This window comes from Euprymna scolopes, chromosome 43 (assembly GCF_053919585.1).
Source record: "Euprymna scolopes isolate OS-2025 chromosome 43, ASM5391958v1, whole genome shotgun sequence".
In the NCBI taxonomy this organism is placed as follows: Eukaryota; Metazoa; Mollusca; class Cephalopoda; order Sepiida; family Sepiolidae; genus Euprymna; species Euprymna scolopes.
The window spans coordinates 15584939-15608827 of NC_136524.1; the positions used below are offsets into that span (position 1 = coordinate 15584939).

The 23889-nt window shown below is 33.6% G+C and overlaps 1 protein-coding gene across 1 annotated transcript in view; it reads left to right on the forward strand.

The window, feature by feature from the left end:
* LOC145268203 (OCIA domain-containing protein 1-like) overlaps nucleotides 1–23889 on the forward strand; it is a 137770-nt gene that overhangs the window by 65330 nt on the left and 48551 nt on the right. Inside the window, exon 4 of the mRNA XM_080123466.1 lies at nucleotides 2596–2643. Coding sequence (XP_079979592.1) covers nucleotides 2596–2643 — 48 coding nt within the window. The remainder of the gene's footprint in view (nucleotides 1–2595; nucleotides 2644–23889) is intronic.

The following is a 23889-nucleotide window of genomic DNA, read 5'->3' on the forward strand; positions in this document are numbered from 1 at the left end:
GATGGAAACACAATTTGATAATAGAGCAATTATTTCATTCACTAAAGTTGTCAACTTGGATTGTTTTGTGTACAAAAGACAACTTATTGACAAGTGGCTCATTTTCTTTAAGCTGGGAATTTTTTTTTTTTACATAGAGATGCACAACATTGTGCACATTAAGTTGAAAGACATCAAATGAAATGGAAGACGCATCAAATCTATTGCCATAGTCACTGTAAAATCTGTTACATCATTCTGCTACTCCAGAAGATATCTCACTTCTGCCACAATCCTCTACCTATATAAGAGCCAAATACATCATACATTCTAAAATGGAGTACTTTTGCCACATCTGGGCAGGAACTGCTCAGAGAACCCTATCCTGCCTTAACATAGTTCAAAACTGGCTTCAATACCTAGTAAGTGCTGCCCTTTTCTCCTCTCTGAAATCTCTTTTCCAGAGAAGAGATGTTGCGAGCCTGTCTTTGCTTTATCAGTATTTTTATGACAAGTGCTCGTCTGAGCTTTAGTCTATGATCCCCTCTGCCAAACTTATACAAAAAGCACTCGGCTAGCTGCAATCACTATCAACAATTGTCCCTACTCTCTATCTGTGCACAAATTCTATGAACACAGCTTCTTCCCTAGAACTAAAGAAAATTCAATTATATTTAAATCTAAATTTTATCAAAATTCAGTATGTTGAAATAGAAGAGAATTCCTTGACATTTGTCCAGTTTGGCACATTTAAACTTGTTGCTTTGTGTTAGCTAGATCCAGGTTGTATCATTTCACTTTTATTTCTGAAGTTTGGAAATATCTAATATTCTGTCACATTCCTTTATCATCTCCATCTTCTCTCTCCCTCTTTTTCACTCTCTCATACCCTCTCTCTCTCCCACTTTTTCTTTCATCTTTTTCCCTCCGCTATCTCTCCTTTATCCACTCCTGCTTCTCCCTCTCTTTCTCTCTTTCCTTCATATCTCTTCTTTGTTTTCTTTCTGCTCTCTCTCCCTCTTTGATATCTCTTTCTCCTTTTTACTCTCTCTCTCCTTCTTTCTCCCTCTCTCCTCCTTTCTCCCTCTCTCTCCTCCTCCTTTCTCCTTCTCTCTCCTCCTTCTTTCTCCCTCTCTCTCTTCCTCCTTTCTCTCTCTCTCTTCCTCCTTTCTCTCTCTCTTTTCTCCCCTTTCTCTCTCTGCCCACCTCTTTTTATCTGCTCTCTCTCTCCCCTTTTTTCTGTATCTCTTCTTATCCTTCCCTCTTTTCTCTTCTTAGCCTCATCTCCTGTTTCTCTTTCCTCCTCTCTCTTTACCCACTCATGTTTTCCCTCTTACCCTTTCTTTTAAATATTTGCTTCATTTCATTCTTCTCACCATTCTTTCATCCTTCAATTATTATTTACATTATTTGTAAATAACCCTCTCATCATCATCGGTGAAGTATATAGAATATCTTCTAAAAGAAATGAATAAATAAATAACTGATGCTGTTGTATTATGAACAGCTGAGCATCGACAGATGATCTAACGAGTATTATTATGATTGTGTCATTAGAATCTAGATGGTTGAATGCTAAAAATACAAGAGAAAAATAATGTTGATGCTAACAAGATATTTCAATAGGGTTTGGAATTTGGGAAAATCGAATGATAGCTAAAATATGTATTAGAAGTTTTACTTTATAAAATGGAATGTTGGAAACAAACTGAGAAATTTTGGTTTTCATAAATAACAAATGGATTACATGACAAAGATGACAGATTTCTTGAGCATGTAACAGATAATGATGTAGAGATATGGAGAAGAGTTGGTCACGTAGTTAGAGGGTTAAACAGATAGTTTTATACATTTTATATATATATATATATATATATATATATATATATATATGCAGTATGCAGTTAGAGTACAGACAAGTGAGCAGTTCTAAGGAGACTGAGTCAAAGGTTCATTGGGTTGGAGAGCAGACACATAACAAAAATGTAGAGACAAGTGAATCATGCAATTCCAAAGATAAGGTAGATGTCAGGAAATATTGTTGCGTGAAATAACCCAAGTGTCGATTGTCATTCCTCAGGAAATCTTGCAGCTCACAGACCGTCAGTCATGACCAACCGACGGAAGTAAGTATGCTTCCCCCGTTTTTGGGCTGAATAATTCTACAGAAAGATGTTTATTTGTTCCATAAAGAACTTTGTAAATTGTAATATGCCCACGGTGGTTGAACTTTATATAAACTTAGAAATATACGTGCTAACCCGACTAAATGTCATCACACGTATCAACAAGTTTACGCTCAACACTCTAAAGACAATGTGGATGGTGATACGAACATACATGAACACAAACACATTATGGATACATGCATCATATAATATGACATTAAACACATCAAATAGACCCGTTATATACAGGCAACTACACCAGCCATGTTTAGAATAAGGTTCATTTCTTTTGCAGATTTAAGTAATGAATCAAACATTCAATGAGAGAATATTTTCTCAGCAAAACCCAAAAATGTTTTCAATATTGCTGATTCTAAATCTATAAACAGTTATTTTTAAAACAATATGCTTTCTAAGTATTGGTTTTAAAATAATTTTTACATTCCAGGATATCTTAAACCACATCCAAAATATGGTGCAGGATTAAAAACATTAGGTAAGTATATTTATTTGTCTTATTTGATTAACAGTTAGAAGCAAGTCTTCTTTCTCTTAAGAGAAAGGGGGAGCAATCTTCTCAAAAAATGACAATTTATTAAAATGAATCTAGATTTTTATTGATTATTTTTAAACTTTTTTATCCAGATTTCTTTTTATGTATGTGGGTTTTTTGTTTGTTTCATTTTTCTTTTTTAATTATAACTTTTATTTTTTGTTAAACATCTTTGGAGTTGTAAGTCATTTTTAGAAAAGAAAGAAATGCTGTTCCAAAGAAAATGGCAGTATCAATCCAGAAAAACTTTGAATTGTAAGAGCTTGCAAACAAAGACAAAGTTTCTGGTAGGTAGTCAATCTGAAGAAATTTTGAATTGTAAACTTTTGCAGATGAAGACAAAGAGCAGAGTTTCCTATAAGTAGCCAATCTAAAGAAATCTTGAATTGTAAAGACTTGCAGACTAAGACAAAGAGCAGAGTTCTTACCCGTGTGAAGATGAAAATTTATGTGCAGGAATTCTAAATAAATTCAGTATATTTTATGGAGTAATTCTGGTTTCTGATTGGCTAGTAGCAGAGTGTGGTTCGAACTGATTGGTCAATTCTTTTTACCCTGTTTAGAAATAATGTTATAAACGTATTATGGGTGTATATAATGTGTGTACATATGTGTTCATGCCCATCTAGTGCATATAATATACATGTGTATAAAACAGATCTTGTCTAGTGATTGTAAATGTTTGTTGTATGTGTGCATGTTTATACATATTCAAACAGATATGTTCACATAACATGAACATAGTAACAGTCATTAATTCGAGACAGGTTCAACAGACATGACACATATCAAAGAATGGGCATTTGATAACAGACTACTAACCTTATGTTGTGGCTCTCTTTATGAAGAGAGCCACAACATAAGGTGCAAGACACTACAATAAAACATTCGTCTTTTGGTTTTTTTTTTTTTTTTTTTTTTTTTTTTTTTTTTTTTTTTTTACAAAGGCATCACCACATTATCAAGGCCCAGAGGCCACTCAAGGATAAGGGTTAAAGAGTGTACAGTAGAAGTTGGTCAATATAGTAATCATTAGTAATGAAAATTTGGTAAATTTAATAACTTATATGGAACGGCTCATCAAGAACTTATTTACTTTAGACTTGAACAAAACCATATTGTAGTCAGCCGGAAAGCAGGAAAACGGAAGACAATTCCACAGGCGTGCAGTTCTAAGAAAGAAGCTTTGTTCATGGAATCTACGTTTAGGTTTAGGCACAGATAAAGAGTGGGGGAAATTATTGATAGTGTTTACAGCTAGACGAGTGTTTCTTGTGAAAGTTTGGCGAGGGGGGACCATAGATTGAAGCTCAGTTGAACACTTTCCATGAAAATAACGATACATCAGAGACAAACTCGCAACATCTCTTCTGTGAGATAGAGGTTGCAAGGAGGAGAAAAGGACATCTCCTACGAGGCTACGAAGTCTATTTTGAACTCTATCAAGGCAGGACAAGTTCTTTCTAGCAGCTCCTGCCCAGATGTGGCAACAGTATTCCATCCTTGGACGTACCTGGCTCTTATATAGATAGAGAATAGCATCAGCAGTGAGATATCTACTGGATCGATAGAAAGATCCCACCATTTTTCCAGCGGCCTTGGCAACAGATTTGATATACGTGTTCCATTTAAGATCAGGAGTAATGGTCAAGCCCAGAAGCTTGTCAAAACTTGAGGCCTCCTGAAGACGAGAGCCATTCATTTCAATTGATGACAAATGTGGATTAGAATGTTGATGATGTAAAGAGAGAAGCTTGGTTTTAGATGCATTAAAAGTAACCAGCCACTCCTTTCCCCATTGTACTACGTGCTCAAGATCAGAGGAGAGAGAATTGGAGAGAACTTGCTCGTTTACTGTCTTAGATGTGGTACCATAAATGGTAGTGTCGTCAGCATAAATGTCTACAAATGATGTAAGGATATGATTTGGAAGATCATTAATGTAGATCAGGAAAAGAGTTGGGCCCAGGATGGATCCCTGAGGGACACCGGCATTAATATTGTGAGCTTCTGATTTTTGCCCCTCAACTACTACTCTTATGAATCTATCAGAAAGAAATGATTTAATAATTGAGAAGACTTTTCCAGCTATACCATAGCTAGCGATCTTATGAAGTAAACCTTTATGCCATACCCTATCAAAGGCTTTAGATATGTCAAGAGCAATTGCCCTAGAAAGATTGCCACCGTCGAGAGATTTGCTAATCCTATGCGATATAACTGTAAGGACATCTGCTGTAGATCTAGCAGAACGGAAACCATATTGAGTGTCACTAAGAAGGTTATTTTTGTTGAGATGTTTGATTACTTCTGTATTTAATACAGATTCTAGCAACTTACTCATGACGCACAGGAGACTTATTGGCCTGTACTGAGAGGGGGATGAGCGATCACCTGAATTCTTAAATACAGGGCATACTGATGAGATTTTCCAGGGAGATGGGAAACTATTCTCCTTAAGACAACGTTTAAACAGTTTTGTAAGTATGGGCGCTAGTTCAGGTTGAAGTTTTTTGAGTACTATAATTGGAATACCATCAGGGCCAGTTGCTTTACTGGAATCAAGGTTTTTGATTAGCTTGGCAACATCACGTACAGATATACGTATATCACATAGCGTGTTTTCTGATACAAGAGGAAATATTGGGGGTTGGCGGTCTTGGTCGCAAAGGGTAGAATTAGCTGCAAAGTTCTTGACAAAGAGTTTGGCTTTGTCTGATGCTGACGAGATTACCTCAGATCCATTGATAATAGTTGGGATGGAGCACACGCTTCTGTTCAGGATTCTGTTTGCTATTTGCCAAAACTGGTGGGAACCAAGCCGCTGCTCAGCTACTTTGGACTTAACAGATTGAGCATACAACTCTCTTGCGTTCCTTATTACTTTCTTACAATGGTTGCTGGCAGTCCTGAAAACGGCTTTAGTTTCCATACATCTATTACGTTTGAAGCAGTGGAAAAAGTGATTTCTGTGCGCAATGGCAGCAGCACATTCTGGAGAGAACCATGGCTGGCTGTTAGGTTTTTGCTGAAATTTTTTAGAGGGTATGAAATGGTCAATACCTACAATTAACCATTCAGTTAGGTCTAATACTATAGAGGACACATCCTTTTTAAACATGGAATGCAGAGGTAGATCAGATATAAATGTACGGAAGCTATCCCAGTCAGCCTTAGTGTATCGATATACTGTACGATGAAGAGGTACGTCTGGGGACTTATTACATTTCATTTTTATCTTAATTGATACAACAGAGTGGTCGGAAGATCCAAGAGGCGACAGAACAGAAACTGAACATAGTTCAGGGCAAGTTGTGAGAAAAAGGTCTAGTAGGCTCGCATACTGGCCGTCATTATCGGGCACACGGGTAGGTTCCTGAACAATCTGAGTGAGGTCATAGGCAATGGAGAAATCATGACAGAACCTCCCCTCATCATCGGTCTTGTTTGAGTGGGTCAACCATTCGACGTTGTGAACATTGAAGTCTCCACATACGTGAATGTTAGCTGAAGGATAAGTAGAAAGGACTTGGTCAATTTTCTCAGATATGCTTTGAAAGATAGTAACTCCGCTGTTGTGGGGGCGATAGAGAGTAAATATAAATGCAGTAGTGTGAGCTAAAGCAACCCGGAAGCACATATAAGGTAAGTTAGGATCTTCCCTGGAGATGTCCCTCCCACATGGAAAGCTATCTTTAATATAGGCACATATTCCATGCCCATGGCGATCTTGGGGGTCAGATTTAGAAGTTAAGTTAGAGTATCCTGTAATTGCAAACTCATCAAGGGAAATAGCCTGTCCAATGCCAGTTTCACTTAAAAATAAAAGGTCTGGTTTAGTCTCCTGTAATTGGGTTTCAACCTCTGGAAGGTTAGAACGTAGACCCCTGATGTTGGAGAAGGAGACATGGTAGTAGGGGTCTACGTTGGAAGTTGGAGAACCGGGTTTAATCGTGTATTTTTTCTTGAAACTTGTCATGATGAAATTTTGGAATTTGTGGACTAGGTCGACAGATTTACTTAGAGCAGGACAGAGAGGGGAAACTAAGAGAGAAAAAGAAACGAAGAATTTTTTTTTTTTTTTTTGTACCACATGATAAGGTAAAGCCGTAACAATTACCCACTAGTATGGCATCGAGAGGCCCCACCAGAAGCTACTGCATGGTCCAGATTCCATTCACCAAATGGCAATACAGCAGCCCCAGTACTTTGCACCTGCTGATAGGACAGCCTCCTTAGTGGTTAATCCAAGGTTCGGGTCCCTGACTATCAGGCGGATAACGTCAGCCCAGACAAAACAACAACTAGGTGTTTCTCTCAGGGATTTACAATGCTTTTTCATTTTAATCTTTAAAGATTAAAAAGAAAAAGTATTGTAAATCCCTTAGTTTCTTAGTTAATTTAGTCAAATGTTTCCACGACTAAAAAAGTCAACCTGTTCTCATTAACACTTCCAATCTTTGACTGATCAAATCATATCTTTTTCCAAAACTCTATCTAAAGCCCACGTCACTTTAAAATGACCTCTACATAAGAGCCGTCAAACTCTAGAGGTCAATCTGTTTTAAATTGTTTGCATTCTATATTCTTTAATTTATTAAACATCTTAACATGAATAATTTTCTCTGTAAATAATTATTTTGCTATGATTCTTCACTGGATGCTTCTCTGTGTGTATGCTAAAGTCCTGCTGAAGAAGACATTGCACGTGTAGTTAATATGATTGCAAACAAATGTTTCAAATTATGTGCAGATATAGATGTAGATGCTTCCTGTAATGTAGCATCTCAGTGGATCATCAAGTAGTCCATATGCATTACATGCATTCCTGAATGTATTCATAACTTGACCATTGATAGTTTTGAGCTCATTAAAGCTTTGTGAACCTATAACACGCTATAGAAGCAGTCTCAAACAGAAGCATTCGAATTATTTTGGATACACTGTGGTATACACAGCCCAAAACTTGTGTTTTTTTAACACACGGAAAGCCTGGAGCTGTAATCTTCACTTGAAGATCTTATTTTTAGTGCCCCATGTATAATAAGCGGGAACTTCAACATACAGAAGTGTACGTGCAAAGAACTCAGTTGCACATAAATTGAAAAAAGCTGTCAGGGTTGTTGCAGGTGGATTTGCAACTCTATCCTTTGTATTTCTTTCAGTAAAGTATATCCGCTGTCCATTTTCTAGATGGATTGACAGGTGAATAATCGGAGAATGATGTACATGTATGGGGAAATTAAGTATTATCCAAATGTAGCAATACACATGAAAAAATTTAAATGGCTTAAAATATTTCAATATTGGTATATATAGAAAGAGCTTGATAAGCTAAGAAAGAATCTTTTTAAATCCAATTAAAATCAAGGAAGTTATGACTATTTTTATGTCCTGCATGTTTGGATATTTTCCCCTCTTTAAGACCATATGCGTTTTGTCACATTTTTTGCACTATTTTTTCAGTAAAAATGCTATATCTTTGTTAAAACACAAGACTAAGCAATGAAATTTACCATATAAGTGTATTTTTGTGCAAGAAATCTGAATATGCTACTAAAAATCTCCAGAAATGAATGATTTCCAAATAATCTGCAATAAATTCACATAAATATGCTGCGATTGCTTAAAATGGCTTAACATATTTCATTAAAAGAAAAGAAGTTAGAGAACTCAAAGTTTAGTTGTAATCCATTTTATGTGCCAAAAACTGAAATCGAAATCTAGGATTGGTTAAAAATGAATATATTGCAATATTTCTTTGGTATTATTGTAGATTAATACCTTCTGTTACCCCTCCCCATCTGACCACCTCTCCAAAATATGTGATTCTACCTTTATAGACAATTGCATGTGAACAACTTGAAAAACTTTAATAAAAGATAACAAAAATTATTTTAGAATTTAATGTAAAATGATTTCCCATTTTGAATCATTTGAGCAGCTTCCCCCCCCCTTTTTCTTATGATAGGTAAATCCTGGGTATTTGTTTGTTTGTTTTCTAAAGGGCGATTATGCATGGTTTTAAGAGGGTCTTTGTGCAATTATGAGAAGATGGGGAGGTTGCCACTCTGACTTTGGGTTAATGATAGGACTAAGGAAAATTATGTGTGAACATCCTGAAGACTTGATAGAAACAAAACAAAAACAATGAGAGTGGGGGTTGGTTTCACATAAATGTAAAATAATTCACCATTTCAAGACGATCCTAGCGTTTTAGGCTTTTTGACCAATTTATTTTTTTATGGGAGATTAATCATGTGCACTTTTCTTTAAACGTTTTTTATGCTTTTTTTTTACGCTTATATGAGCTCACAGAGGAAGTTTGTTTAGTGGAGAGCTCTGCCACTTGGCATTATTGTTAAGGCTAAAGGTTTTAGGAGGAGGCTTACCACTCATACCTAGGATTAGATATAGAATTAAGCGAGTTTTTTTTTTTTTAAGAGGGTGTTTGATACCCATTGTGAAACTTTACAAAAATTATGACAAACAGACAAAAATAAATGTTATTTAAAAAAGTGACGTCCCTCTAACAGAAAACATGATGCTTGGAAAAATATCAAGTATTTAAATTCTATTTAAATATAAAAAAAGAAACAAGTTTTTGTTAAAGCTGACAAATTGTTAAAAATTTTGAATTAATGTTATTTTGATTTTTAATTACATTTCATGTCTTTTCTTACCGTTGTTATTTTTTAACTGAGCACCTCCTACAAATATTTAAATATTGATTTTTTTTTTTTTATTTTATTTTTTTTAATAATCGAGTAGATTAGTTTCCATTCGATAATAATTCACTGAAAACATTTGTTAAGGGACGAAAATTAGAAGTGTGTCACTGTTCGTACACATGAACCAAAACAATCATATTTCACATTTTCGCTTGTTAAAATATTTTAAAATTTACTACTACCCAATTTTTAAAAATATTTGTATGGTTGATAACAAAATAGCTCTAACTAAACATGTAAGAATTTTTTTTATAACCAGATTTTCAATTAAAAAAAATCTATTCGGAATAAAAATAAACAACAAAAACAAACTTCTGTTTACGCCACGTTATCGCTGCTGCAATCACTAATACTACAGAAGTTTTGATTCAAATTCATAACGATTTTTTTCGGATGGTATGTTTTTAAATTGCTACGTATCACTAGAGAAAACACTGTTCAATCATCTTTTTAACGAATAAATATAGTAAAAAGATTGTTTTATTTAATAGTAAGTGTCCGAAGAAAATTTTTTTCAAAATTTTCAATACTCATCATTTTGAAATCTTTTTTTTAACACAAAAAAACGAGTGATCAAATGAATTTCAGACATTCGAAATTATTAAAAATGACATCTCTTTTGGCTAATTTCCAAATTTCATTAAAATATTCTTCAATGAAACACGGTACAAATGTTTAGAAATCAGGGGGGGAGGGGGTCGTTACAAAATCTTACCGAAAATGCCATTTTATGATGTTCACATTTTTATCACTTTATTTGCTTAAAACTCTAAAAATATATAATGTATGTTATTATTTACTAATTCATTTGAAAGTATATTCATTTCTGAACAAAACAGTGGTATTTTGAAGACTTAAAGTGCTTTGGTTTTTAAAATATTACTATTTTAGCAGAAACCCCTTGAAATCTGTGATTATCCAAAGCGTTTTAACGGCCATGTGTATTGCTACCAAATGGCTTCATTAGTAGAAATGTAACAGCCAGTTTCATATCTCTTAACTTCATCAGGAACATTATTTTTAATTGTGAAGACAGCTTGACTGAGCAACATTTCTGTGTGAGAATTGTACCTGCATGGCATCAAGTACAGCATATTTGTTTTGTTCAACAATGTGTTCGGCACATGTGTTTATGCCCACAGGTTGAGCCTGTTCTGCCTCATGTCTCTGTCTTGTTGATGTGACTCATAGTATCTAGATTCATCTGTGGTGAATGAAATTACAAAATTGTCTTTTGAGACCCTTCATAATTTGCTGATCGACGATTTCTCTTTATGGAGGCAACTACTGTATGGTATTTGGGGGGGGGCATTTTGGCATGCTAATAAAGAAATGTGTAAATATTAAAATAGGTTGAAAATGAATTCTTATAGAAAGATTGGTATATACTCAACTTATGAACTTGTGCTTGTTGTTTGAGTTTGGTCATCTATTAAACAAACCGTGTTTGCACCTAACATTAAAAAAAGGTACATAACGATACTGATGTTAGCAGATAGTATGTAAATTTAATTTTTTCTTTCTAGGAAATGCAGTTTTTTAATCAGCAGTTTAGTGTTAACACATGTGTTGAACAATCTTTTGTATCCCTGGTTGTATCCAGGTTATTTGCTTTCTCGCATGACCCTATACTGAATTTGTAGCAGCCTTATTCATACTGATCTAAGTAATTGTACAATTGTAATAAGTAATGACCACAAATCTAATGTTAGCATACAATTTGCTAATTAATATTTTCCTTCCTTCCCCATGTTAAGAATGGGTTTCTAAATGATGACGTAATTAATTCAAGCATCGTGAAAAATTCTTGTGTACCACAAATTTCTAATAATAGTCAGGTACAGAATATCAAAAAACAGCCTCCCTTTTATAGTTATTTTTTTATTTTAAACTAAAATTTAATAATCATCATGTCAGTGGGTTCATGAAATGTTTGTCTTCCTTGTTCTAGTGAATTTTTTCTGTTATTTTATTTTTAGTTTAATTATATATATATATATATATATATATATATATATATTAGCTGTACCCTGCCACGCGTTGCTGTGGCTTAATTTGGTTTTTAACAGTATTTTGTATAGTTTTTTAGTTTTAACTCATTTTCCCAAACCTAATGTGTTTAACACAGTCTGCCGTCATTTGTAATTTGCAAATATAGCAGTAAACGCTGTGTTTTTCAAGCCGAATAAACATTTTATATTAAAAAAACAAAAAAATTATCCATTTTGGTAATAAAGTTACATATCTTGCCTTTGATAATATTTGTTATACATTTATTTTTTGACAACTTTTTCGAATCTATATGTACAGTAGTACAAACCCAATAAAAACACTAAAAATTATCCAATTAGGTAGAAAAGTAACTTATCTTGCCTTTGATAATATTTACTTGTTATATATTTGTTTTTGTTGACAACTTTTTCAAGTCTTTGTGCAAGTACAAACCCAAAGATGTATTTTTCTGTCTAATTTTATTTTTAGTACCGCGCTTAAATTTAAATTTCACAATATCTTTTTTGGGGGGAGGGTATTTTTTTTACATTAGATCCACCTCCACAATTTTCGACTATGCTGAATAAGAAAATCTCATTTAAAATTTGCAGAGGCAAGTAGTTTTCGAGATATAAAGACCTGTACTATGCACTATAATTTACTGACGGCCATGAATAAATACTCCCAACCTCCCCATATTAAGAACAGCTTTCAGAATAAACAACACCCATGCCTAACCATGTGTTTTAACCTTTTACCTGTCTTTCGTCTTTTAAAAACGGCTTTTGGAATAAATACCACCATTCTCCCCGTGTTAAGAACGGCTTTCAGAATAAACACCCCCAAACTACCCATGTCAAAAAATTGTGGACATGGACTTAATGTGAAAATTTACCTTTTGTTTTTTTTAATAAATTTTTAGTTGAAAGCACAGAATAGTGACGTTAGTCGATTAATGGGTGCTAATGCACTTACTGATCCGCAATATTTTTTTAAAATCATATTTCGAAGTTTAATTAAAGTTTTGTTTTTTTTTTGGTATTTTTTTAGATTAGGTCCACCTCCACAATTTTCTTTTAAATGACGACTTTTACAGGTTTTCGACTATGCTGAATACGGAGATCGCATTGAAATTTTGCAGAAATTAGTTATCGAGATATAAATAGTTGCTTTATGCATTGTATTCTTTGACGGCCATCTTTGTTACGTGCATTGATTTGTTTATGACGTGTGCAAGCGTGTAAAAAAGATGGTCGCCAGAGATTTCAATGCATTATACAACTTTTTATATCTCGATAACTACTTATTTCTGCAAAATTTCAATGTGATTTCCGTATTCAGCATAGTCGAAAACCTTCAAAAGTAGTCATTTAAAAGAAAATTGTGGAGGTGGACCTAATCTAAAAATTTACCATTTTTTTTATTCAATTGTAAAGTTAAAGTACAGAATAGGAACAAAACACTCTCTTCTCCCCATATTAAGAATGGCTTTTTAAATAATAACGTTATTATTTCGGCACGGATCAAATAAGTGCACGAGTACCCAATTTCTTTAATAAAGAAAAAGCATTCATATTTTCTTATATAAAAACAACTTCTGTAAAAAAAAAAGAAAGAAAAAACCTGTACTTTCAATTTTTGTTAAAAAAAGGTTTTCTTTAAAAAAAAACAAAAAAATATGGTAAAAAAATGCAAACAACAAAACATTAATCGGTATTCATGCAGAGAGTGATCCGTGCTAAAATAATGTTATTATTTAAAAAACCATTCTTAACATGGGGAGGGGAGGGATTTTTGTACCTATTCTGTACTTTAACCTTACAATTGAATAAAAAAACATATCATAAAACTTTAATTAAACGTGGAAATACGATTTAAAAAATAGCATGGATCACTCTCTGCATTAGCACCGAAAATACAGAATAGTTAGAAAACATCCTCCCTCCCCATGTTAAGAATGGCTTTCTAAATAATGTTAATGATTCGGTACTGTTCCTTGTCTGCTTAAGTTTAACTTTTGTTTATTAAATTGTTAGGTGAAAGTCCAGAATAGTTACAAAACACCCCTATTCCCATGTTAAGAATGGCTTTCTAAATAATAACATCATTATTTCAGCAGGGTAGCTTCTCTGCATAAGTACCATGTTTTGTTTTTAAATTGTTAGGTGAAAGGACAGAATAGTTACAAAATACCGTCCCCATGTTAAGAATGTCTTTCTAAATAACATTATTTCAGCATGGTATTTTCTATGCATACGTACTATTTTTGTTTATTAAATTGTTAGGTGAAAGTATAGGATAGATGCAAAACTCCCCCCCCCCCATGTTAACAATAACTTTCTAAATAACGGTATTATTTCAGCGTGGTACCTTCTCTGCATAAGTACTATCTTTTGTTTATTAAATTGTTAGGTGAAAGTATAAAATAGTTATAGAACACCCTCCCTTTCCCATGTTAAGAATGGCTTTCTTAATAGCATTATTTCAGCACAGTACCTTCTCTGCATAAGTACCATTTTTTGTTTATTAAATTGTTAGGTGAAAGTATAGAATAGTTACAAAACGCCCTGCTCATGTTAAGAATGGCTTTCTAAATAACGTTATTATTTTAGCACTGTACTTTCTCTGCATAAGTAACATGTTTTGTTTTGTTAAATTGTTAGGTGAAAGTACGTTACTCATGCAGAGAGTGATCTGTACTGATATAATAAAGTTAATATTTAAAAATCCATTCTTAACATGGGGAGGGGAGGGTTTTTGTACCTAATCTGTATTTTAACCTTACAATTGAATAAAAAAACATATAATAAAACTTTAATTAAACGTGGAAATACAATTTTAAAAATGCGTGGACCACTTTCTGCATTAGCACCAAATATTATTTAAGCACGTCATCAATCCAAAAAATTTCTTCGAAAAAACCTGTACTTTTATCAAACAATTTATAAAAACAAACAATAATAATAAAAAAAATTCATATTTTCTTATATCGAAAAAAAAAAAAAAAAAAAAAAAACGACTTCGACTCAAAAAGCAAGCAACAAACTTTTATTTTGCCTGATAAGAAAAATGTTTAAATTAAAAAATTTGCAAGATAAACAAATGAATTATGTTTTTTGTTTTTTTTACTTATCGAGTAAACAGAAAATGAAATCTAATTCGTTTCGTCAAATCGTGGTCTGTGAGATGAATCGAACCGGAAGTTCAGTTCTATCAACAAAACAGGTTCGCACTAACGGCTTACGAAAAATATATTTATTTTATTTAATATTTTAATAATTGGCGATGTTAATTTATTTTAATAACATAAAAACATCCCTCGACTCTAAAGATGGGTTGTCTGAAAATTTCAAATAAATTGGTAATGTAGAAATATGGTTGTATAAACTTTGAACGAACCAAGAATTACATTTTTATATATATAGACTAACATGGGTGGCCGGCGTTGCCCGGGTGTTTGGAGGTGTATGCTGAGCAAAAAAAAAACGGTCAACTTTTTTAACTTTGACCCCTATTATGGCCCTTAACATTTATTGTTTTAGGCTCAAATCAAGTTAAGTTAGAACCATGTCCAAGGAACCTATATCTAAAATTTCAAGTGTTTAGACCCAAAATTGTCGGAGGAGTTTGGTAGAGTTCTCAAAGGTCAAATCGTTGAATTTGACCTCTTGACAGCCAAATTTCTGGCCCAAAACTGATCACATAGATTTTCCCAAATCTCAGTACCCTATATATCAAATTTCGAGTCTGTAGACTAAAAATTGACAGAGTTATTGCATAGGGAAATGTACACCGACAGACACACAGACACGTTCACTTTTATAGATATATAGATAATATAATAAATAATAATTAGGCGGTTCGATAAAGAATTTCATTGTGATGCATTTTGTAAATTTTTACCTTGTTTCCACCTTAACATTTTTCTATAAAATGACTATCTTTTAAGGTTTTCAGGTATGCTGAAAACGAATATCGCATTTAAATTTTACGCAAATAAGTAGCTTTCTGGGTATTAAGCAATGTCATTTCTTATGTTATTGCTGGTGGCCATTTTGGTACATGCGTTTGTCCATAGTTTCTCGGGGTTATGTTTGCACACTTGTGCATACCAAGATGACCACCAGTGATAACATAAGAAATAACATTGCTTAATATCTGAAAAACTACTTATTTGCAGAAAATTTAAATGCGATATTCGTTTTCAGCATACCATAAAACCATATAAAATTAATCATTTTAAATGTTAAGATGAAACAAGGTAAAAAATTACCATTTTATTTCTTTGTTTACATAATTGAATTTTCAGTAAAACAACAGAATAGAAATGACAAAAATACCATCAACTAGTGAATATATAGTTGTTGCTTATCAGGATTCCTGGTATCCTGGTACTGTGAAAGCTACATCAAGGATTCATGTAGAGTATGATTTATGGTTGCATCTCAGAAAATAGGGGTATATTTTGGGCCAGATAGAGAAGATTTACAAAATTGAAAATTGGACTGGTTCCAAAATGCCTAAGTTCTGGTCGACTATGGGAATTTTCATCTTTTACAGAAATCCAAAATCTATACAAAAAATTTTGATTTATTTCCGAGATTAATTCATATCTACTCAGTTTTTTTTCTTTGAGGGAAGTAGTAAATACCGTCCATGAATGCTCTTTAGGCATTCAATGGCAACAACCAGATTAAGCTCTCCTTTGGTGAGGAGGCAGGAAAATGCCTATTCTCAATAAAGCTATATTTAAATACTACTATAATACTTAGTTTTGTTCATAAATAGACACCCACTGTATGATACCATGCGCCAGTTAAAATAAATAAAATTTGTACATCTGAATTTATAATTCACAGCTTATGGTAAAGAGATACTTCAAATTTGACTGAATAATCAGAAAGAGCACACAATTTTACATAAGGGTGCCAAGTTTCATGAGAATAGCTTGAAAAATAAATAAATGGTGGTGAAATTACTGAATTTCTTGAAATGTTGAGGTTCGTAATTTAGCCCACTTTTTCTAAAGAAAAATGTCCATGGAAAAGCCTAAATTCTGGCACTTAAAATTCTCATAACTTTTGAACTACTGATGGTATTTGCATAATTCAAACGGTTTTAAGCATCTTTTGTATAGCTCTTTTCATGCAAGTTGATAAAATAACAATTATCTAAAAAGAAAAAAATCAACTTGTCATGTTATTTTGGTGTAGAAAAAGTGAAGGTAAATGTGAATAGATCAATTACATAGGAAGGGGTCAAAATTTAAGTCCCTGATGAGTGTAAGTAGGTGACTGTAGGAGTATTTGACGAACAGGGGGGGGAAATGAGAACTACTTCCTCTGCAGGCAATGATGATGATGATGACACTCCTAGGATTAAATCTAATGTTTTAATACTACGAATTAATGTGCCTAAAATGTTGTTCTATAGTTAAATAAGATAATGAATAATAGTGTAAACATAATAAATTTGTATGTTTTTTGGGTTTTTTTTTTTATTACATTTTCACCCCAAACAAGGCACATTGCCACTTTGGTGTAGGGGGCTACTATCAGGGGTAACATCTACAGGGGTACTATGTGGGGATTTGGCCAACAAGATGTCTGTTCACGTTATACGCTTGGGGAAGCAGGGACCTGGAATGGAATTCCAAAGTCTAGCGGTTCTAGGGAAGAAACTACTGGAGTAGAAAGATCTTTTACATCTAGGGATCTCTACTGTGTGGGGGTGAGATTTAGCTTCCTGTCGGGTTTGTCGAGGGTGTTTACGTCGTGAGGGCACAAGTGCTTGCAGTTCATCAGAGCATTCTCCATTAAAATACTTGTAGAACAAGCAGAGGGATGCAACATTTCGTCGATGGGACAGAGGCTGAAGCTTAGATGCCAGTTTAGGACCTATCAGATTGGCGACTCTCTTTTGAACCTTGTCTAGGAGCGAGAGACTAGTAGAAGATGCACCAGCCCAAGTGTGACAGCAATACTCCATACATGGGCGAATGGTTGCCTTATAGAGGTGCAGGATACTTTCAGGAGAGAGCCTACCTTCTTTGCAGCGGCCCTGGCAATGCTTTCAATGTAATTGTTCCAACTCATGAACATTAGGCCAAGGAGTTTGAAAGATGTACTCTCAGATTAAGTGTCGTTGGTCATTGCTATTGGTGGTAGAAAAGGTTTCTTGTAATTATTGAAGGAAACTAGTTTAGTCTTGGTGGCATTGAATGTGACCATCCATTTTTGTCCCCATTCCACTACAGATTTGAGGTCATTCTCTAGTGTTTCTGCCATTTCTTTAGATATGTGTTCATTTGTTTTCCTGTCGTGCCTGCTATAGAGTGTGGTGTCATCAGCATATATGCCCATCTCAGAGGCAATTTTGTCGGGGAGGTCATTTATGAATATTAAGAACAACAGAGGTCCAAGGATAAACCCTTGGGGCACTCCCGCATTTATATCATATTGTTTAGATGTACAACCATCGAGGACAACCTGGATTTTTCTCTTATCTAAGAAGGATTTAATTATGTTTAGTATTCTACCAGTGATACCGTATGATCTAATTTTCCTGAAGAGACCCTCATGCCGCACCCTGTTAAAAGCCTTAGATATATCTAGAGCTACCGCTCTGCCCTCCCCAGCTTTGTCCAGTGACTGGTGTATATGTTCTGAGATTACAGTTAGGATGTCTGCTGTGGGACAGGCTTGTCTAAGTCCATATTGTCGGTCAGTCAGAAGTTTAGCATCTGTAAGGTGATGGACTAGAACTTGGTTAATTATGATCTCAAATATTTTGGAAAAATGTGGAAGGAGGCTAATGGGGTGATAATTTAATGGGTCCATTGTTTCGCCAGAATTCTTGAATACTGGTACCACAGAAGCAGTTTTCCAACAGCCCAGAAAGCAAGCTTCATTAAGACATTTGTTGTAGAGTTTGGAGAGAACTGGAGCTACTTCAGCAGAGCACTTTTTAATAGCACAGCTGGGATGAAATCGGGTCCACATGCTTTTGAAGTGTCAAGTTTTTTATGAGAGCAGGGGTGATTTTCAGATCGTCTAGCATGGCGTCTGTCTGCATAGGGAAGTCAGGTAGGGGGTGGTTGAGTGAGTCCAGTGTGGAGTTTGAGGCAAACCGACTGGCAAGCATGTTAGCCTTCTCTGTTGCTGAGCAAACAATCTCGTGATTGTTGGTTAGTGGGGGAATTGTTGATTGCCCATTATTTACTACACTGTTGTAGATTTTCCAAAAGTCACGATTTCCTAATTTCTGTGCTTCGATGCATTTTTTAGTAGTTTCAGTAAATTCTCTTTTAGCTGTCGCTATTTCTTTCTTAACGTTACTTCTAGCTTCTATATACTTCTGTCTGTTTGAACTGGACTTATGTCGGTTAAGTCTGCGGTATGCATGCTGCCTTTGAGCAATGGCAGTTGCGCAAGTCGAAGTAAATCATTGGGGAAAGTGGGGCTTGCTATAAAATTTCCGCATGGGAACATGTGCTTCAATTGCAGTTTTGAACCATACAGTGGTCTCATTTGCGCACTGTTCAGCAGGAAGAGAAAAAATATTTTCCCATAGGGCATCTCTGATAAGGGAAACGGGTTGGAAACGTAAAAATTTGTGATAGGGAGTGAGATATAGCGAAACTATGTGTTGTGCTGCCCGCTGCATCTGTGTGAGTAGAGAATCCCAACCAGTTTTTGTGGTGGACATTAAAGTCACCAAATACATGTACTTGTGCGCTAGTGTCGAGGGAGAGTGCTGTGTCTATGCTGTCAGAGACTTTGTTTATTATGGTGCAGTCCTGGGTCGAGGGAAAGCGGTAGTAGCTAATGTTGTGCTGCATGTTAAGTCTAAAGCACATAAAGGTTTGATCGTCTGATTCTAAGTTTGTTTCTCTAGTCCAGGGAAGGGTATTACGAATGTAAACTCCAAGTCCGTGCATATGTCTGTCAGAGTCCTTATGGCAGAGGTGGAGATATCCAGGCATGTTAAAGTAGAGGGGATGGAGGAGTGTAGGTTAGTCTCACTTAGTGCTAAGATATCCGGGGTATTTGTTAGGAGAAATGCTTCTACATCAACTAAATTAGTTCTAAGCTCACAGATGTTCGTGAATGCAAGCCTCAAGGGAGGAGGCAAGTTGGATTTGTTTGGCCCTAAGCCTAGTTGCTGTAAACCTATGATATTTTGGTGCAGAAAGGGAAAACTGCACCTCTTTTATTATATATAGGGATTAAGAGTTTTCTGTAAAATTCTGTAAATTTAGCTTCTTTTTTTTTAATAGAAAACCTGATGCTTGTCCAGAATCGACCCTATATTAAAAAACAAAAATACGGTCAAAATCTATCATGTACATAGCCATGACAAAGGGAAAATACCATATTCCCAAAATCATGTAAATGTATTTTAAAATAAAATTGCTTGATCAATTTACATGATTTTTTTAAATATATTTCCATTTTATCATGAGTTGAGTATGTGTAGCATTATTTGGGTTTTTAATGGAGAATTCTGAACAAGAATCAAAAGATTTGATAATTTGCACTAAAACTGCCTTTTTTTCTTTTCTTAAATGTTTGTGATTTGTTTTTCAAATTTTATAATTTGTCTTTTTTATAAAACAAAAAATTTTAAAATGTTTTGTTTTAAACATTAAAGAACAAACTGATTTTCAGCAAAAAAAAAATTGGCTATTCTATTTTTTCAATATTTTACACAGACATAGAAGATCAAACAAATATTTTTACAGGCATTTAGAAATATACCATTGTGGTCACTGAATGCAGTATCTTAAATCACATGGCAGTATATCTTGTTCTACTGCAGATATCCTAACAGCCTTCTTTAAACATATATGGGTACACTAGATATGTTAGGTGGGTCAAATTATGAAATAACGACCTTGGAAGCCAAAAGATTCAAAGGGGACACTGATTGCCAACACACATATCATTTATAAGTATACACAATCTGGGTTGTTTTATTCATTAAATTTTAAAATTAAGGAAAGATTTAAAGAAAAGTGGAGGAGGGAATATATTTTTTGATGTAGGATGCGGAGAGGGGGAGGGTTCTTTTTTTTAACTTTTCAATAAACAAACACAGGGTAAATATCTATCAAGTAATTTCTCATTTTAAAAGGAGTTCATTCATTTGTTCAATTTCGTTTTTTAGGCATTTAAGAAAAACATTAAATATTTATTTTTTAATGTAGGCTGTGTTTTTTTTTGGGGGGGGGGTATTTTCTTGGTTCTCGTGTACTTATTGTATCCCTGTTTCTACTCTCTCTCTTTTTTTTGGGGCGGGGGTCACAAATTTGTAGCAGTATCTATCAATGGACTTTCTTTTTTTTTACCAAAATGGTCATTAACAATGTTTTGTTTTTTAAGTTTATTGTTAGGTGCAAGTGCAGGATAGTTAAGCGCTCTCCACATGTTTAGAATGGTTTTGTCTACAAACATACACAACCTAAGTTGTTTGTTTTATTTGTTGATTTTTAATATAAAGGAAAAACCACAGTCTTTGTGTTCGTTTATTAAAAACGAACGTAGAGATCATGGTTTTTCAAATGAGAATTTTGGATGCTCCCCTTTATTGTCTTCAGTGAGTGAAGAAGAAATCCTTCTAGACCTAGTAATTTTTATGCATCAAATATTAAATTTTTAGTAATTAAAAATAAGAAAAATGATTTTCATTTTAATTTAATTATTTTTATTGTGCATGATTTGTATCGATTCGAAACAGGTTAAACTTTAAATAAATAGATTGACACATGCATTCGCAGTCAACCGGTGTCGATTGAGAAGTGTCCCTTTTGGATATCTTGACTTATTATTAGTAGATCCTTATTCCATACTTTGTGTGTTAGGTTTCACTGGGACAGTTTGTTAGATAACTGAAAGGCCGTTGACAAGGTTTGGCATAAAGGTCTTTGCAAAAAATACAATAGTTAATTAAATCAGATCTTTCTTAATTGCAAGTCTCAGGTTTAACTAATAAAACAACAACTTAATTAGATTTCATTCGTCAACATGGTCTCCTCCTAAGCTAATACACTGATTCCAATGTTTCTCTAATGATATGATTCCTTTTTGTAGAACAATTTGTTTTCAGCTCTAAAATATTTCTTACTTTCCCTGGAGCATTCTTTTGAGGTCTGCAAACAGTCAGTAGTTACTGTGGCCTAAATCTAGAGATAGAAGCAAATCAAAATGCAATTCCTGCAACACTTTTTTCTTTTTTTATTTGTGACCATGTTTTAGTGATTTCTTCCTTCAAATGTATCCATATCAATATATGATGGTCTTTCCTGGTAAGCAATGAACAAAATAACTTGCACATTGCAAAATATGGAAACCAAAACCTTTGTTTGCTGATGCTTGCAGCTTTGGTTGCTTTGAACAGCTTTCACCTGCTGCTGTCCACTTAACTGACTGCTGATTTGATTCTGGAATGAACTGGTGGATCCAAGTTTCTAGCACCATCTATATGTCAGACCTGGGATTTATTGAGTGATGTGTTATTTGCTGATAGCACAGTGCTTATTTCTAGCATGAAGGTAAATCACTGCATCCTTGTAAAATGACTTCCGCTCTGCGGTAGAATGTATTGAAAATTTAATGCTATCAAAATAACAAAGCTCCTTTCTTTTAACAATTATATGAAACCTTTCCGATTGCAATTTTTGTCCATTCTTTCTCTTTTTTTTTTTTCTCCTTGCAATAATCTCATTTTTAAAATAAGTTTCTAGTCTATGATTTTTCAAATTTTTTTTACTAAGAAATTTCCTGGTTGATCATGTTCAATTGTTTTTGTTTATGAAAAAATGCAAATAACATTTGTTCAACTTATGATTAACTGCTGCAAACTGTTTGTTTTTAAGAGAATTTCTTAGTTTATTTTAAACAATTATGAGGAAAATATTTGAAAAAAACGGTTAAAAAGATCTTCTCCTATACTACACACACACACACACACACACACACACACACACACACACACACACACACACACACACACACACACACACACAGTGCATTTTTGCTTTTATAAAAATATATGCACACATTACACAGTTTGTTTACACTAATCCAAAAAGTAAAAACTACAACTCTGTAATTTAGAAATGTAAAAAAAAAAATGGAACTAGTAATTGTATTGAATTGGGAAAGAATTTTGAATTTTTTCATTATTACAGTCAACAAAAGCTTTGGGCTTTAAATTTTATGGTTCAAGATTGACTCAACCTATTATACCTTGGTATCAAAATGAAACCAAGAATCCACAAAAGCTTTCTGAGAAAGTGCCATTTTGTAAGAGTGCTACTGCTAGGTTATTTTTAATTTTTAAAATCTAATTTTCTCATAATTTAATATGACTTGATCTTTTCTATTTTCATTCTCTGTAATATGAGTATCGAAAATAAAATTAGCAATTATTTATTTGATGGTGTAGTTTCTACTCTGAAATTATGGTGTTAGGGTTTATAGCATTTACAATCATAGTTTACAGAGGTGGTGTCACATTTATTTGCATATTATTTTTTTTTTAATTATCCCTGAAATTTTTAACTTTTCCTAAAGTTTAGTAAATGTTATCTTTTAAAGTTTTGAAATTGTGATAAATTAACTAAATGTATTTTTTTTTCTTTTAAATCTCAATAAAAATCTGTTTAAAATAGACAACAAATCCAAGGCAGAAAAATATCTTGAAAAAATCAATTTAATGTAAAGCTTTTCTAACTGTTTATTCAGTTGTGCATGAAAAAAGCTTTTTGGGCTAAGATAGATTGATTAGTTGATTATAACAGCAATTTTTTATTTGGAAATAATGGTAAAACACACATTTAAAATACAACCCTGACATTTTAGACTTATGAAAATAATATTCTACAATTATAGAAATTACGCTTCTCAGGATAGGTTTTGCATTACTATTATGTCCCCTTATAAAGATTAAAATCAAGATATAATAGTATTAAACCTTATGTCTCGAATCCTACATTTTTATTCTAGAAAATATCTAAAATTTGAGACTAAAAAAATTGAAATTCAGGGAATCTTGCTTTGTTAGTGTCTAATGATTATGGCTTTAGTTTAATGCAAATTTGATATAGTTGAATTTCAAATAGGAGCTGTAGTGCCGATATTATGCTCCCAAAAAACTGTTTTAAATACTTTAAAAGAAAAAAATGAATTTTTAGGAATATTTATTAATGTTTATTACATATTAAAATTTTATGAAATCGTTGTATTCTCATGAGCGATTTTCATTCTTATTATTATTCTTTTTGCACAAAACTAAATTTAACTCACTTTTAGACCCCTTGCCCCTAGAAATTTGGTTTTAAAATTCATAATGATCAATCAGTTTAGAAGCAAATTCTGTACATACAAATGTGTAAACATATCTAACTTTTGTAAAGATAAATATGAAACTATTGCTATTGCGATAAATAATTTCTTGTGTAGTG